Here is a 15,335-nt window from a genome sequence, read left to right as displayed (position 1 = left end):
TTCCCTTAGGAAAGTGAAGGTTCCAAGGGTGAGACTACGTGTTTGACAATCATAAATGTTGCTTAAGGATTCAAGTAGTCCCACATAATACTATAATTTTTTAGAACCCAGTTCCAAAGGAACTAAATAAAGCAGGGCAATTGAAGCTCAGCTAAGTAACCGATGGGCTAGCATCCAATGGTGATGATATGTTACTATTTTCATCTTCTCCTAATATCTCTTTTCTAAACTTTCTAAGTCTTCGTATATCTTCTTCCATATAAGGTAAGCATCCAGCGTACAAAATAAAGCAACTTGCAAAATTTGTGAAAAACACTTTTCCATCCTGAACAACAATATCCTCTAATTCCAATTGCCCATCAAAAACCATAAACAAGTTGTGCATCAAGTCAAGCTGCTTGGAAGCAAGCGACATCTCCTCTGGGGTTTTAATTTGACCTTTTATCTCTTCAATAACAATATATGCACCACAAAAAAACTTCTTCCTGTTCCTTGTCGAAAAAACAATATTACCATTCTCGTGAACCCTTGGGAGGTTTATTTTGGCATCGATATCAGACGTAGTGTTATTGTAAGAAGTAATCTCTTTGAATGCTGTTAGAGTGTCTTGATACTCCTGTTGACATAGTTCAAACATTGCACGGGGGCTATCCACAACATCTAAGAATTGACCACCAATTATTCTTCTGATTGGATCAAAAATCCTCAATATAACACCATGTTTACCTCTATCGTCAAGCGGTGTAGTGATTTGAAAGGTTTTCTGATATTGTTCATATGACATGCGAATTGTTTGGAAACTTTTCCTGCTGTCAAAATTTTCACCGCTGTAATTGAGTTTTCCGTGTCTTTTCGTATCGAAAATTACTCTCTTGAATCTTTGATGATGTTCCTGAATTTCCTGATCCAAATAAATCTCATCTGAGAATTTCTTTATTTCAAAAGTCAGTTCGTGGTAATTTCTCATAAAGAGTTTCTTTGCATCAGCCATAATTCTTTTATCTTTCACAAAGTCAGTGTCTCTTTTTATAAAATACCCATGATAAATTAAGGAAGCAATCACCATAGTGGCTGTTAATCCTGCAGTGTCAATATCCATAAATTTGTATCGAAGAGGCAGACGGACCTCTTTCTGATTCACTTCAATTTCATTATCAATTGCATCCAATTCAAAATAAAACATTTGGGAACAATCAATAATAATGCATCTGGGAGTATTTGTGGCAATCATAGAAACAAGTGCATTTCTGATGTTTTTTTTCAAAATAGGGTCAAAACAGATATCTGAATATAGTTGGCTTGTACAAGAATCAACAAATAAAATAGGTAATCTGAAAACTTGACCATCCTTGCGTTCCATATCCAAGCTACTTAATTCCCAGGGAAATGAATGAACAACCTTCCCACGCCTATCACAAATATCAACTGTCTCCTTCAATAATTTTAAAGGTTCACATTCAAACATTTTTTCCACTTTGAAAAATCCTTTAAACATAAACATGATTGGGCGCAAACAGGCTCTTTCCAAATATATACGAGCTCTATCTTTGAACTGCTTATTACCTAAAGTATCGGCATTTATACCATGATGCTCTGAAAAGTATTCAAACATACCTCTATAATGACCTCTGGTTCTTTCAGTTATAGCGTCCTCAAATCTTGCGGATGGTCTTCCCACTGGATCTGGAAATCCTTCAGTTATAGTTTTTTCAAACCTATCACTCATACTATTGAAAACCCTTCCGAAGAAAGAATCGGGGATCTCTGAGGAGCTAAAATGTGCAACAGAAATTGCTTTATTGAAAATCAAATCAGGAATCTTATTTTTATAAAGGACGTAGCGATTCCCATTATCTAATGGGGTGAATCTTAAGCATTGAAGGACAGAAATATCAGGGAAAATGAAGAACGTTCTGAAAGCAAATCTTTGATGCAACAAGGGTTGATTCGTCGTATCAGACCCTCTGATTAATATATCCTTGATCTCTGAAATCTTGTCATAAATTGTCTGTTGAGTAACACTTTGGGCTCTGTTTGAAGACCAAAATTCTTGGAACTCAAAATTTTGAAGAGATCTTGTGGATGCACCAATAAGTGCTGATTCAACAAAATCGTAATATCGATTCATCAAATGTGGCTCTGCAGACCCTGGCATGTTGAAAAAGTTCTCTATGGAGGTTGAGTATTAATTGTAGCATTCTGACAATGCATCGCTGTGAGGAAAAGATCTTTTTTATAGTAAATTTGAGAAACTTTTGTGTTTGGAATCCTGAATATGAGCAGAATTAATTGAAATTTTTCTGCTGGGTTTACTTGCCCGTTTTAAGATGACAGGCTTTCGCGAAATCAAAATTTGGGCACGTGACTACACTAACTTGTACGCTTGCAATTAATCACTTTATAATTATGGTTTAACCTTCTATGTCCATTTGAACGAATGCCCATAATGATCTTCATCTAGATGATTTTTTCCTTTCACTCTTGACAAGTTCTCACGAAATGTTCCACCAGGAGAAAAGTACTCATCATCTACATAACCTCTCTTGCGTAACTCTGGAATCAGATACTTGATCAAGTCTTCAAATGTATCAGGAGCAATAATGTAGTTAAAATTAAATCCATCAACACCAGTGTCTTCTATCCATTTCTGTAGCTTATCAGCAACAGTGGTTGCGGAGCCGATAACTTTGGGATAAACACCACCTAATGAAGAGTCTAATGAGAATTCTTGTTTAGTTAATGTCTTTTCTGGGCGAGTCATCCTTATGAAATCACCAATTGGACCCTCCAAAGTTTTTAAATCAACATTATCCGGTGCCTTTGAAAAGTCTAATCCAAACCATCCACCAAATAACGCGAGAGCACCTTCTGGATTTGCATACTTCTTGTAGGATTCATACTTAGCAAGGGCAGCTTCGTCGGTTTCATCAACAACAACGGTAATACCTAGTACAAACTTGATTGAATTAGGATCCCTCCCTTTGCTTTCAGCTTTTGATCTGATCTCTTGGACATTTGCCTTCACTTTTTCAGGGAAAGAACCAGTGATGAAAATAGCTTCAGCATGCTTTGATGCAAATTCTTTTCCTCCAGGTGATAAACCAGCTTGGAATAGGACTGGTGTTCTTTGTTTACTTGGTTCAGCAAGATGGACCCCATCAACTTTATAATGCTTACCTTCATGATGAATATAGCGAACTTTTGATGGATCAGCATATATGTTTTGAACCTTATCTTTCACAACAGCATCATCTTTCCAAGAACCTTCCCATAGTTTATAAACGACATCAAGATATTCGTCGGCTCTTTCATAGCGAATAGTTTTATCAATTTGATCAGGTAAACCATGAGCTCTAGCAGCACTGCGTAAATAAGATGTAACAATATTCCAAGCAACTCTACCTTCAGTCAAATGATCCAACGTTGAAAATCTTCTGGCCAAATCATAAGGATGTTCATAAGTGGTACTTACAGTTATCCCAAAGCCAATAGAGTTGGTGACAGCTGCCATTGCAGGAACAATTAGTTGTGGGTCATTTGTTGGTAATTGGGCAGCACCAACCAAGGCAGGAGTTAAATTATCTGGTCCTTTATAAACATCATATGGTCCTAAAACATCAGCAATGAAAATACCAGAGAATTTTGCATCTTCTAACTTAACCGCCAAATCTTGCCAAAACTTTATAGTGTTGTATTTTGATATTTGGTTGTCTGGATGCGCCCAAAGACCTGTATTTTGAAGGCCAGGAGTATTCATAAGAAAGGCATTGATGACCCATTTTTTAGGTTGTGATGATAATTTTACTCTTTTGTTGGTATTGGTTGTCATTGTATGTTAGTGACCCCCAAATTTGACTGACAGGTTTCTTGAATCATAGGATGAAGCTTTCTTTAAATAAAATTGATGTCAATCTTGAATACTGTGGCTTCTTCGTCGTGATGATATTGTTCAATCGGTTCACTTTAGAACTTTTGACATTTCAATATCATACCCGATAGTAGATTGTAATGTAGGTCCCTTTTGAAACGCCGACGCATCATTCAGTGCACTGGCTTGGTTGTTAAATGACTAGTGCTTTGGTGATTGGTTCAAAGTTGAAATTTCCATGTGTACAAGAACAATTGGTCCAAAGCTTCAACGGTGATAACAGGAAGCATGTTTCCGAAAACTTTGCAAAACAAGTTCGCGAATGAACAAACCATCATTTGCAATTTGGGCGAAAATACAGGTATATTTTTGTAAAAAAAAAAAAAAATTGGGCCTTGAATAAAACCTGAGGTTATTGGAACTCGAGAGTTCAAGTTTCAGCTTAGGACTTTTTGAATCGTATCAAGTATCAATGACCGATGGCCATTGTAACTTATAGGGAACAAAAACGACTTTAGCTTGGTTAATCTACCTTGATCTGTCCAAAGTCCTAATGCTTTGCTTGTGTCTCTTTCAATTTTGAACAACAATTAAGTACAGAATTCTTGATGAGCTTTCCTCATAGAGCAGCCTGAAGCTTCTAGTATACGATACGTATATACGCATATGCCATAAAAGTGACTGAAATGGACCCTTAGGTTTTTATTCCTTTTAAATCCACCAACTTTGAAATGATTTTTTTCAAGAAATCCGCCCTTTCCCGATTCAAAATGGCAGACTGATTTTTCAGATAAAGCTGCTCAGCTAGACACAAACTTTAACAAAAAACGGATTGGTAAGACATGACGTTTATCAACTAGAGGCAAAAATAAGAGTCATAATGCCCTTAATGAGCCTTTTACTCTCCAGACCTATTTTCATGATATTCTGTGGTTGTGCAATAACCCCTATACTTTGGAAATCTCTCACCAAAAATCTAACACCAGTTTTGGCAGAGTCATAAGTGACAGCGATTGAATACTCATCAATCAAACTTGAAGAAATATAGCCTTTAAATTGTGACATTTGTTGTTCCAAATCAACCAAATCCAAATCACTATCAACTGTGAATTTTGTAGTCTCTATCAACGGGCTTTGATTGTTCTGTGTAACTGTATCAACAATTTCAGCGTCAAATCCACAGTCTTCAATAGCATCTTTCAATACACTTGGATTCAAAGTCTTAAAATGCTTAACTCTAGCTTCTTCAGTCACCAAGGATACACTTGCATCTAAGACACCTTCAATATCGTTCAAAACATTTGTAACACTAGATGTGCAAGCTCCACAGGTCATACCTTTGATTGAAATTGTAGTTTCAGCTTGTTCTAATCCAGTTGGCTTGTTGGGTAGACTTCCAGATGTCCCATTAGTAATCTCTCTTGATTCCAAAATTTCAGCATCAAAACCAGCATCATCTATCCATTCTTTTAATTGTGAAGGTTTGATAGTATCATCATGCTTTACAACTGCTTCTTCAGTGACTAATGAGATATCAAACTTTTGTACACCAGCTTTTGGTTCAATCATTGATGTTATTGAAGAAGTACAAGCACCACAAGTCATACCTTTAACGCTCAACTTTGTTTCAAAAACTCTTGGAGTTTCATCCTCACTTGATATCACTATAGCATCAAATCCACAATCCTCTATAGCGGTTTGTAAATCAGTTGCGCTAACACTTGATGAATGCTTAACATTAGCTTCTTCGGTTATTAATGATACCGATGCATCCTGAACGCCATCTATGCTTGTTAGAGCATTGGTGACGGCAGAGGAGCAGGCACCACAAGTCATCCCAGAGACCGTGAGAACAGTGTTCACCATTTTCAATGAGTGTGGTTCTTATGATTTGAATATGTAGTTAGTTGGTTGTTTTGAAGGTTGTCTTTGAAGTGTAGTATATTTTTAAATTCTCATATGTTTTTTTTTTTTTTTTTTTAAAGCTTACTTGTTTGGGTGTTTTTGACTGCAAAAGCAGGCCCAAGCAAAAAACAAGCATCTGGGCCAGAAGATTGGTCCATGTTTTTTGATGCAACCTCTCAAATATCGTCTTTAAATAAGGTGAAAGAGATTGAATTTTGGAAATCTTCATTTATCAAATCTTTATTCATCGGTGTCCCTATGTTCATCGTCAATAATGTTTTTCCAGCTACAGACCTTGATTCCTCATGGCATATTTTCCATGGATTATACATGGAATCTTTAATTGAATGGGGGCTTGCTTCTTATATCCAATTTGGTGCCGGTAAATTTTTCTATATCAACGCTTATAATTCATTAAAGCACGGGTCAGGAACAATGGATTTGTTGATTTGTATTTCCACAAACATTTCATATTTCTTTTCGGTGCTAACCATTTTGATTTCATTCTTTAGAGGTTCTGACAAAACACCACCAAAAACTTTATTTGAAACTGCTGTTTTGTTGATCAATTTTGTTTCATTGGGTAAATGGATGGAGAATAAAGCCAAGAGTGAAACTTCATCTTCTCTCTCAAAATTGATTAACTTGACCTCAACTGAATGTACCATTGTTCAAGAACCTGAAAACTTTGATTTGAATTCAGTAAATCAAGTCATGACCATTCCAATCAACTATTTACAGATAAATGATATTTTGGAGATCAAAGCTGGTGAGAAAATTCCAGCTGATGGGTTTATCGTCAGTGGTGAATCTGAAATTGATGAATCCTTATTAACAGGTGAATCTTTGCCAATTTTTAAGAAAGAAAGTGATAGAGTTATTGGAGGTTCAATTAATGGTGTGGGTCACTTATTTGTTAGAGTTACTTCAACTTCTGAAAACTCACAATTTTCCAAAATCATCAAATTAGTTAAATCTGCACAAATGAATAAAGCTCCTATCCAAAGTTATGCAGATTACGTTGCTGGTATTTTCGTCCCAACCATTATCACGCTCTCCTTCTTGACATTTATTTGTTGGATCATTATTTGTGAAGTGTTGCCAAATCCTCCAGCAGTCTTCAACAATGTCAATGGTAAATTATACATTTGCTTAAAAATTGCCATTTCTGTTATCGTTGTTGCATGTCCCTGTGCGTTAGGATTAGCTGCTCCAACTGCTGTCATGGTTGGTACTGGTGTTGGGGCCTCTAATGGTGTTTTAATTAAAGGTGGTGAAGTTTTAGAAACTGCTAATAATGTTGATGTTTTGCTATTCGACAAAACTGGTACTTTAACAATAGGATCTATGATTGTTTCCAATTTCCGTGTTTTTGGTGATTGGGCCGAAAGTTTGGTTTTAGAATTAGTGGGTGCGGTCGAAGCTAAGAGTGAACATCCTATTGGGGTTGCTATTACTAAACATGCAACTGAGGTTTTAGGTCCATTGAATACTGTCATTGATTCATCTGAAGTGAAAATTGGTAAAGGTATAATTGCCAATGTTTCTCTGAATGGTAAAAAATATGAAGTTGCTATTGGTAATCTGAAAACATTTTCAGATGACTTTTTAAAGGAAAATACAGATAGATTAAATGTTGATTCAGATAACACAGTGGCCCATATTGCAATCAATAATCAATACGTCGGTTATTTGGAATTAGAAGATGCAGTAAAGAAAGATTCAGCTACCGTTATAAATTTTTTGAAATATGAAGGTTATGAAGTGGCTATGGTTACTGGTGATTCTGCTAAAGCTGCAAACAAAATCGCCGCTCAAGTTGGTATTCCTTACAAAAATGTTTATTCTGAAATTTCACCATACGGTAAAGAACAACTAGTTCGTGATTTCCAATCTCGTGGATTAAAAGTTGCTTTTATTGGTGATGGTATTAATGATTCTCCTGCTTTGGCACAATCAGATTTGGGTATTGCTATTGCTTCGGGTACAGATATCGCATTAGAAGCTGCTGATATCGTCTTTTTGAATAATGAATTGAAACTAAATGGTATCTCATCAGCTTTATCCATCTCAAACTCTACATTGAGAAGAATCAAATGGAACTTGTTTTGGTCTTGTGTTTACAATATGACAATGTTGCCTATTGCCATGGGTGTTTTAATTCCTTGGGGTATCCAATTGAGTCCTCTGGCTGCTGGTGCTGCTATGGCATTCAGTTCTGTTAGTGTTGTTTTAAGTTCACTGTGGTTGAAAAGATGGACTCCACCAGATATCTCCAAGTATGCAAACTATGATAGTGGATACGATTATGATTTGGAAAATGGAAAGAAGTCATCAAGATGGGATCTGAAGAGATCTGTCAAGAGAATGATAAAAGGTAATTCTAAAAATAGCCCGGGTGATATTGAGTTACAGACTGGGTTGCTTAATAATTAATTTTTGTACTATAGATTTGCCAATTGTTTAATATTTGATATGAAGTTTATGACTAGTCATACGTAATGTGAAGTTTTCGCGGTCTCTGTTTTTTTTTCACGCGAAAAATCGAAATGTAAACAAAAACAAAACTCAAAACATACCACTTGAAAGAAACCATTTATATGAACAAGAAGACCATAAAATGAGCGCTGATTCAAAATTGTCAATCGAAAGAATCTATGGGACCTCATCAAATAACCAGCTCAACTTTGCAAAGTCTAAAAACTTGGTCGCTTATATCGCCAGCGGTGGTGTTGTTGTCGCACCAATAGACAAGTCAACGGGAACGCTACAGTCAAATCAAAGATTCTTCTGCGCTTATAATGCTAACAATCAATCAAGCAACCAAACAGGTGCTAACTCATATCTCAACCTTTTCCAGAACCAACAACCTTCTGAAGAAAAAGATCAATATGGGAATCCTAAATTGCAGGGCACAATCACAATCAACAACAGCACCGATATCAACACTCAAATGAATGATCTATCGCTCAGCTCTTCGCCACCAAAACAAGCCCAAAAAATCAAAACTATAACTTGCATTGCCATTTCGCCTGACGAAAAGCTCTTAGCGGTTGGTGAGACCGGCTCACAACCAAGAATTTTGATTTTTTCATTAGCACCAGATTCAAATGATCATCCCATCTTGAGCTTGTCAGAGCACAACTTTGGTATACTAGCGGTGAGGTTCTCTCCTGATTCAAAATATTTGTTGAGTGTTGGTGTTAACCATGATAGTTTTCTTTATCTATGGCACTTGGATGGGGCCAATACTGCTATTGTGGGTGCTAATCGCTGCACTTCCCAAATCAATGGTTTACTATGGATAGACCAACATATCGTAACATTTGGTATCAGACACATCAAGATCTGGAAGTTTGAAAAATTTGAAACTAAGTCAATGATTGATGGTAAAAGTGTTATTTTAGGTGATTTCTTAAACGGGAATTTCGTACATGCTACAGGTGATGATATTGATGACCTTTTATTTTTAACTGCAACAGGTGAAATATGTCTTTATGACCCAGCAAAAAATGCACTAAGCTTGAGATATATTTTCAAAGATCAGGATGAAAAAGTTGGTGCAATTCTTAGAGATGCTTATAATAGTAGAGTTTGGTTTGGATCAGACAGCCTTGATTCACTAAGTCCAGAGTCTTTAGAGAAAGAAATTCAATACGAAACTGGAGGTTGCCCAGACTCACCAAGCAAAGTTAAGTTTTATTCCAAGATAGCAGCTATTTACGAGGTGAATGAGCAATTCCTTATTTATTTGACATCTGATGAAGAGATTCAGTTATTTGACAAAACTACTTCAACAACTAAACCGTTGATAGATACATTATCTAAGAGCATTACCGGTGTCAAATCTGTATCTAATGGGAAGATCGTTAACTGGACTAAAGAAGGTGTTGTGAAAGTTATTGGTCAGGATAATTTGGATATTGATTTCCTTGTGAAAGTTGATATCAATGATTTACCTAACAAGATTATTTCAAACCATGTCACTGCTTTAGATGTTAATGACTCCAATGAGATCATAATTGGTGATGCTTATGGAAACCTATCCACATTTGATGAAAGTGGGCAAATGACTTTCTCTACACCAACGCATGAGTTCACTGTCAATGATGTTTGTTACTTCAGATACGAAGGTTTTGAGATCATTGTCAGTATTGGAAGAGACCGTATGATTCAAGTTCTTGCCAAAAAAACTTGTGAAGAGGATGACACTGCCAATAACTCTGATATTGGCAGCCAATGGTCAGTTTTTCAAACATTAGATGATCACAAGGGAAACTTGTTGGATCTCAAACACCATGATGGAAGAATCTTTGTCAGTTCGGCTGATAGATCAATCACAATCCATAAATTCTTTGTCGATGAAGAAGGACTATCAATTGAAAAAGAAAAAACCATATCTGTTAAAAGCTCACCATTAGCTATGACCCTCTATAAAGAAGATCTTGTGGTTTCCACTAATGACAAGAATATAACAGTTTACAACACTACGACTTTGGAATCGACGAGGTCCTTCAAACTTTATGATAATGGTAATGAAAGTTTGTTGGTTGATAATGTTCAAGTCACTGATGATAACGTTATGGTCTGTTCATGTTCAGACAAGAGTATCAGATCTTTTAGCTACTTGACAGGAAAACAACTATCTGTAAATTGGGGACATTCTGAAGCTATTAAGCAGTTGGTATTGCTATCAAAGAATCATTTGATTACTTTGAGTAATAGTGGGTGCCTATTTACTTGGTCTTTAAATAACAAAAGTCCATTCAATCAAGATTCCTCAAAAAGTACGATTCAAAAGTATAGTGACTTTACTACTCCTCCCAAGGTCACCAGGAAGATCAAGAGACCACTAACAGCTTCACCATCAACTAGGAAAGCAGCCTCGAGCTCGGTTACAAGAAGTCCTGTCACTTCAAGATTACAAACAACTGCAAGATTAACGCCTTCAAAGCTAACAAACTCAACAAAAACTAATTTATCACCTTCATCAACAAAGAGCTCACCTAGACAGACATCGCCTAAGGCATCAAACACTCCCACAACACCAACCATCTCAAGATTCAATCCACGGTCCTCCATGTCAGTTAATAACAGATCAAGAATTTCTGAGCTAAGTGAAAGAAAATTGAGAGCTGAGGATATGGTAACATATTTGAAAGAATTTAAAGAAAATATTGGTACCTATAGTGTTGCAGAAGTTGAAACAGTTAAAAAAGAAATTAAAGAATTATTCAATTATGAAGAAGAGCTAATAATCAAATACAACACACAAATGATGGACAAACTTAATGAACTGATGAAAAACTAAGGCATATATCTAATTACAGCATGAACTTTTAAAGCCTATTTACAATAAATATGGAATAATAAATACCCTTCAAGACCTGAATGGTCTTTCTAATAAATAATGGATGAAGAAATTCACCTCCTCGGTTGGATCTTCGCAGCTTGTATTGGCGACTCTTCTTCAACTTGATACGGTGACTTTGGTTTCTGTTCTGACCTATTCTGAGATTCTATAACTTGATGAACATTCTTCATCTTCTCACTCATAATTCTCTTATCTTCCTCAACCACAGATTCTTGCTTCCATTTGTTATCAGCTCTTTGCGCTAATATCTTCATGACTTGTTGTCTTTGCTCTTCCGCAAGCAGCTGTTGTAAAGTGGGCATTTGGGGTCTTGTATGCCTCAACCACTGTAGCCACATTGGGGGTAGCTTATAATCAGTGAAATTACTCTTCTTTTCTCTATATTCAACTATTCTTCTTAACCTTCCCCTTGGATTGTTGTAATTGGAAAACTCCCAATATGTATTACCATCAAGATCATACCCCACAAACCATTTTTTTCTAAATGGAACATTCTTCAATGACTTCCATTGGTGCCATATCCTTTGGAAAGGAGTGATTTTGCCCTTTAACAGATCCATGTTGATTGTTTTCGTTAATAAATTGAGTTGTTGTGTTGATATTTCTCCAGAAATTGAAACTGTTAGATAAATTCGCGAACACGGTCTTCATCTCAGTGCAACTAACCATAAAAAAATCCAAGATCGCCTACATTTTGGAGGTGATGAGGCTGCAAAAAAAAATTACTAGTCGTTTCTGAAGTTATTAAGAGCTTCAAAGATCTTGAGATCCTGTGATTCGGTATTAATAAGATGGAAAATGCTGGTGCAAAGAAACAAAAGCTAAAGTATCTTCCCCCAGTCCCAATACAAATGGTGGACAATGAAGAGGAAGGAGAAGAGTGCACAAATAACGAGCAAGATGCAGCCAATCAACAACATTCTCAAGCAATTAATAATGGTAACACGAGTAAACAACATCTACATACATGGGCGTCTGATGTTAGGATAGGGGATTGTACAATTGTGACGGGCTCTGGAGCTGGTCAAAAGTTTGCTGTGTGGTCCATCAATATAGAGACGTCAAAAGGCGGGCATATCCATTTATTGAAAAGGTATAGTGAATTTGATGAATTGAGGAATAAATTGGTTCAAAGTTATCCAGATCATATCACAGAAATACCCAAACTTCCTCCAAAGAAGGCCTTCGGGAATTTAAAGAATGACTTCTTGGTGAAAAGAAGGAAAGGATTGGAATTTTTTATTAGTTGTGTCTTGTTGAATCCTGTGCTCTCAAATAGTGATATTGTGAAACGTTTTGCTTCGGAATCAGCAAAGCAATAGGCTTGCTGTTGCTAATTTATGAATTTATGTATGTGTGTGTTATACTGGAAATCGCTATTGCATGGTTAGCATATAAATTAACTAATGTTCAAAATAAGACTGTAGATATATTAAATCAGGATGAACTGCCATGTATATAGTAGAGTTAGCCACCTTTTACTCTAGAAAAGGCTTTTCTGGCTCTGTCTAGAGAACAGTTTGATAATGAGGCCAAAATTCTCGCATTTCGTAGATTCATTAAATGATGTGAGGCAATAGCATAATCCGTCAGCTTTTGTAACAGAACCATTAACGGTTCTCTGTGAGGGACAATTGGGAGATTCCCATATCAAGGAAGAACTGCTTGGTTGAATCTGGTTGCTCCCATACTAACAGTAATGATACCTTTTGCTTCTAAATCTTCACTTGTAACCCTAACCAACTTTAGATCAACGCTTTCAGTATAATATCAAATCATGCCATTAGAACCATCTATTAAGTGGCATATCCCATGCTACCTCTGAAACATCCAAGAAACTTAAACAACAACAGTCTGTATCAAATTCTTCAATGTTTGGGCTCCAATATTCTCTTTCATCTTCTAATTTAAGGACAACAATCAACCCAGTTCAGCACAACTAATTAGTTGAATTCAAATACTCATGCTACCATCATGTTTAATTCCATTGCCAAAACATCACTTGGTTCATTTGAATAATATGTTCAAAAGTAAGAGTCAAATTGGTGATTGACAAAAGCTGTCAACAGTTCAGATCTAACATCTTCGCGAATCCGTTCTGTGATTGATGCTTATGTCATCTTCAAGATTAAATCATGAGCCAACTTGTCTACGCCTTGTCAACCGATTTAATCTCTTTACAAGCTACAAAAAGCATCACTATAAAGCTATCCATCGATCGTTCTGATTTCAGTAATGTCCAAAGCATTTGATTATGTGAAATCGCTCAGCTCAAGCATCGTTGGGCTGGGCCTTCAAGGGTTTTCAAATCTTGATGAAAAGACACATATTGCGGATGACATGTACATCATCCAATTCGTTATCAAGAAGGCTATAGGACATGCTTATTCCATACTCACAGGCCAGGTATCATACTGGTATATATTTGAAAATGTTGTGAAGCAACATCCAAACAAACTAGCATTGGTTTACCCAAAACCTGTCCCGGGGCAAACTGGTGATGGTGCCTTCCAGTTAGAAAGCTATACTTTTCAAGAGTTGTACGATATCATTTTGAGATTATCTGAAATATTGGCTCACAGATATGGTGTTAAAGAAGGTGATACTATTGGTCTTGATGCTACAAATAAACCTTTGTTCATCTTTCTTTGGTTTGCCCTATGGAATCTAGGCGCTACACCAGCTTTCATAAATTACAACAATATAGGGAATCCATTAGTTCATTGCATAAAAGTGGCAAACATTTCACAAGTCTTTATTGATCCTGCTGCTGCTAGTCCAATAAATGAAACAAAAGATGATATAATTAAAGAATGTCCAGATGTTGCTTTACATTTCTTAGATGAAGATAAATTATTGGATGAGATTAAAGATCCAAATAGCATTAAATTTAGACCAGCCACTAGGAATGCCAATGATCCTGATTATGCTACTGGTGCTCTTATTTACACATCAGGGACAACTGGTCTTCCAAAACCGGCTATTATGTCATGGCGTAAAGCCTGTCTTGGTTCTGCACTTTATGGACACATTGTTAGAATCAAGACAAACTCTGTTGTTTTCACTTCTATGCCATTATACCATTCTACTGCTTCAGTGTTGGGTGTCTGTACAACTTTCAATCAAGGTGCAGCTGTTGCATTGTCACCAAAGTTTTCAACCAGTACAATTTGGACACAGATTAAATTGACGAAAGCTACACATCTTCAGTATGTTGGTGAAGTTTGTAGATATTTGTTGAATGCACCAATACATCCAGATGAAAGATCTCATTGTTTACAAGTTGCATATGGTAATGGACTAAGAAGAGATATTTGGAAAGAATTTAAGGATAGATTTGGCATACATGCGATTGGTGAATTTTATGCAGCTACAGAATCTCCAATTGCTTTAACCTCGTTTCAAGAAGGTGAATATGGTATCGGGGCTTGCAGAAATTATGGTAAATTGATCAACTATATTCTATCTTATCAACAAACGTTAATAAGGATGGATCCTGAAGATAATAGTGTTGAATATAGAAATTCAAAAGGGTTATGTGAACTTACAAGAGTTGATGAGCCTGGTGAACTAATTATGAAGCTATTTTGGGCAAAAAGTCCCGAAAAAGTGTTTCAGGGCTACTTGGGTAATAAAAAGGAAACTGAATCTAAAATCATAAGAAATGTGTTTAGAAAAGGTGACGCATGGTTTAGATCTGGTGACTTATTAAAAAGTGATGCCAATGGGTTATATTATTTTGTTGATAGATTAGGTGATACATTTAGATGGAAATCTGAAAATGTCAGTGCTACTGAAGTTGAAAATCAATTCCTTCAACTACATGATATACTTCAAATTGTCGTCGTTGGTGTTAAAGTTCCAAACCATGAAGGAAGAGCTGGATTCGCAGTTGTAGAATTGAAGGAAGGTGTTACCAAAACTGAAGATGAATTATTAAGTGAATTTTTAGAAGTTTTGCAAAAAGAGTTACCAAGATATGCTATTCCTATTTTCATCAAATTTGTTGATAAAATTCAAGAATCTGATAATCATAAGGTTCCAAAGAAATTGTACAGAGATCAGAAGTTACCAAAAGGTGAAAATGGTGATGAAACTATTTATTGGTTGAAAAGAGGAAAATATGAAATACTTTCAGAGTCTGATTGGAAGGAAATCATATCGGGGAAGGCAAAACTATAAGAAAAA

The 15,335-nt window shown here is 36.1% G+C and overlaps 8 protein-coding genes across 8 annotated transcripts; 4 read left to right on the top strand and 4 right to left on the bottom strand.

The window, feature by feature from the left end:
- Nucleotides 1-151: 151 nt before the first annotated feature.
- Nucleotides 152-2,155, bottom strand: WICANDRAFT_78819 (uncharacterized protein; the record flags this gene model as incomplete). The annotated part of the gene is made up of 1 exon (XM_019184790.1): nt 152-2,155. One exon carries the CDS (start codon nt 2,153-2,155, stop codon nt 152-154), a length of 2,004 nt encoding a protein of 667 aa, XP_019039411.1.
- A 93-nt stretch (nt 2,156-2,248) lies between these two features.
- Nucleotides 2,249-4,201, bottom strand: WICANDRAFT_92376 (LLM class flavin-dependent oxidoreductase). Its single transcript, XM_019186360.1, has one exon. The coding sequence runs from the start codon at nt 3,827-3,829 to the stop codon at nt 2,420-2,422; it is 1,410 nt and encodes a 469-aa protein (XP_019039410.1). The 5' UTR covers nt 3,830-4,201; the 3' UTR covers nt 2,249-2,419.
- Nucleotides 4,202-4,384: 183 nt separating this feature from the next.
- On the bottom strand, nt 4,385-5,734 carry WICANDRAFT_68730 (heavy-metal-associated domain-containing protein; the record flags this gene model as incomplete). The annotated part of the gene is made up of 1 exon (XM_019184136.1): nt 4,385-5,734. The coding sequence occupies one exon, from the start codon at nt 5,732-5,734 to the stop codon at nt 4,721-4,723; it is 1,014 nt and encodes a 337-aa protein (XP_019039409.1). The 3' UTR covers nt 4,385-4,720.
- A 204-nt stretch (nt 5,735-5,938) lies between these two features.
- CCC2 (Cu(2+)-transporting P-type ATPase CCC2) lies at nt 5,939-8,056 on the top strand (the record flags this gene model as incomplete). The annotated part of the gene is made up of 1 exon (XM_019180702.1): nt 5,939-8,056. A coding segment is annotated over one exon (2,118 nt), but the record flags the coding sequence as incomplete, so codon positions are not given.
- A 337-nt stretch (nt 8,057-8,393) lies between these two features.
- Nucleotides 8,394-11,084, top strand: WICANDRAFT_62765 (uncharacterized protein; the record flags this gene model as incomplete). Its single annotated transcript, XM_019183432.1, has 1 exon — nt 8,394-11,084. The coding sequence occupies one exon, from the start codon at nt 8,394-8,396 to the stop codon at nt 11,082-11,084; it is 2,691 nt and encodes an 896-aa protein (XP_019039407.1).
- Nucleotides 11,085-11,197: 113 nt separating this feature from the next.
- Nucleotides 11,198-11,707, bottom strand: WICANDRAFT_30092 (uncharacterized protein; the record flags this gene model as incomplete). Its single annotated transcript, XM_019181687.1, has 1 exon — nt 11,198-11,707. One exon carries the CDS (start codon nt 11,705-11,707, stop codon nt 11,198-11,200), a length of 510 nt encoding a protein of 169 aa, XP_019039406.1.
- Nucleotides 11,708-12,115: 408 nt separating this feature from the next.
- On the top strand, nt 12,116-12,445 carry YPT35 (Ypt35p; the record flags this gene model as incomplete). The annotated part of the gene is made up of 1 exon (XM_019180580.1): nt 12,116-12,445. A coding segment is annotated over one exon (330 nt), but the record flags the coding sequence as incomplete, so codon positions are not given.
- A 937-nt stretch (nt 12,446-13,382) lies between these two features.
- Nucleotides 13,383-15,329, top strand: FAT1 (long-chain fatty acid transporter FAT1; the record flags this gene model as incomplete). Its single annotated transcript, XM_019181727.1, has 1 exon — nt 13,383-15,329. The coding sequence occupies one exon, from the start codon at nt 13,383-13,385 to the stop codon at nt 15,327-15,329; it is 1,947 nt and encodes a 648-aa protein (XP_019039404.1).
- Nucleotides 15,330-15,335: the final 6 nt, after the last annotated feature.

Source organism: Wickerhamomyces anomalus (assembly GCF_001661255.1).
Source record: "Wickerhamomyces anomalus NRRL Y-366-8 unplaced genomic scaffold WICANscaffold_3, whole genome shotgun sequence".
NCBI lineage: Eukaryota > Fungi > Ascomycota > Saccharomycetes > Phaffomycetales > Wickerhamomycetaceae > Hansenula > Hansenula anomala.
Note: the sequence above shows the minus strand (reverse complement) of the source record. Positions and strands in the feature narration are given on the sequence as shown.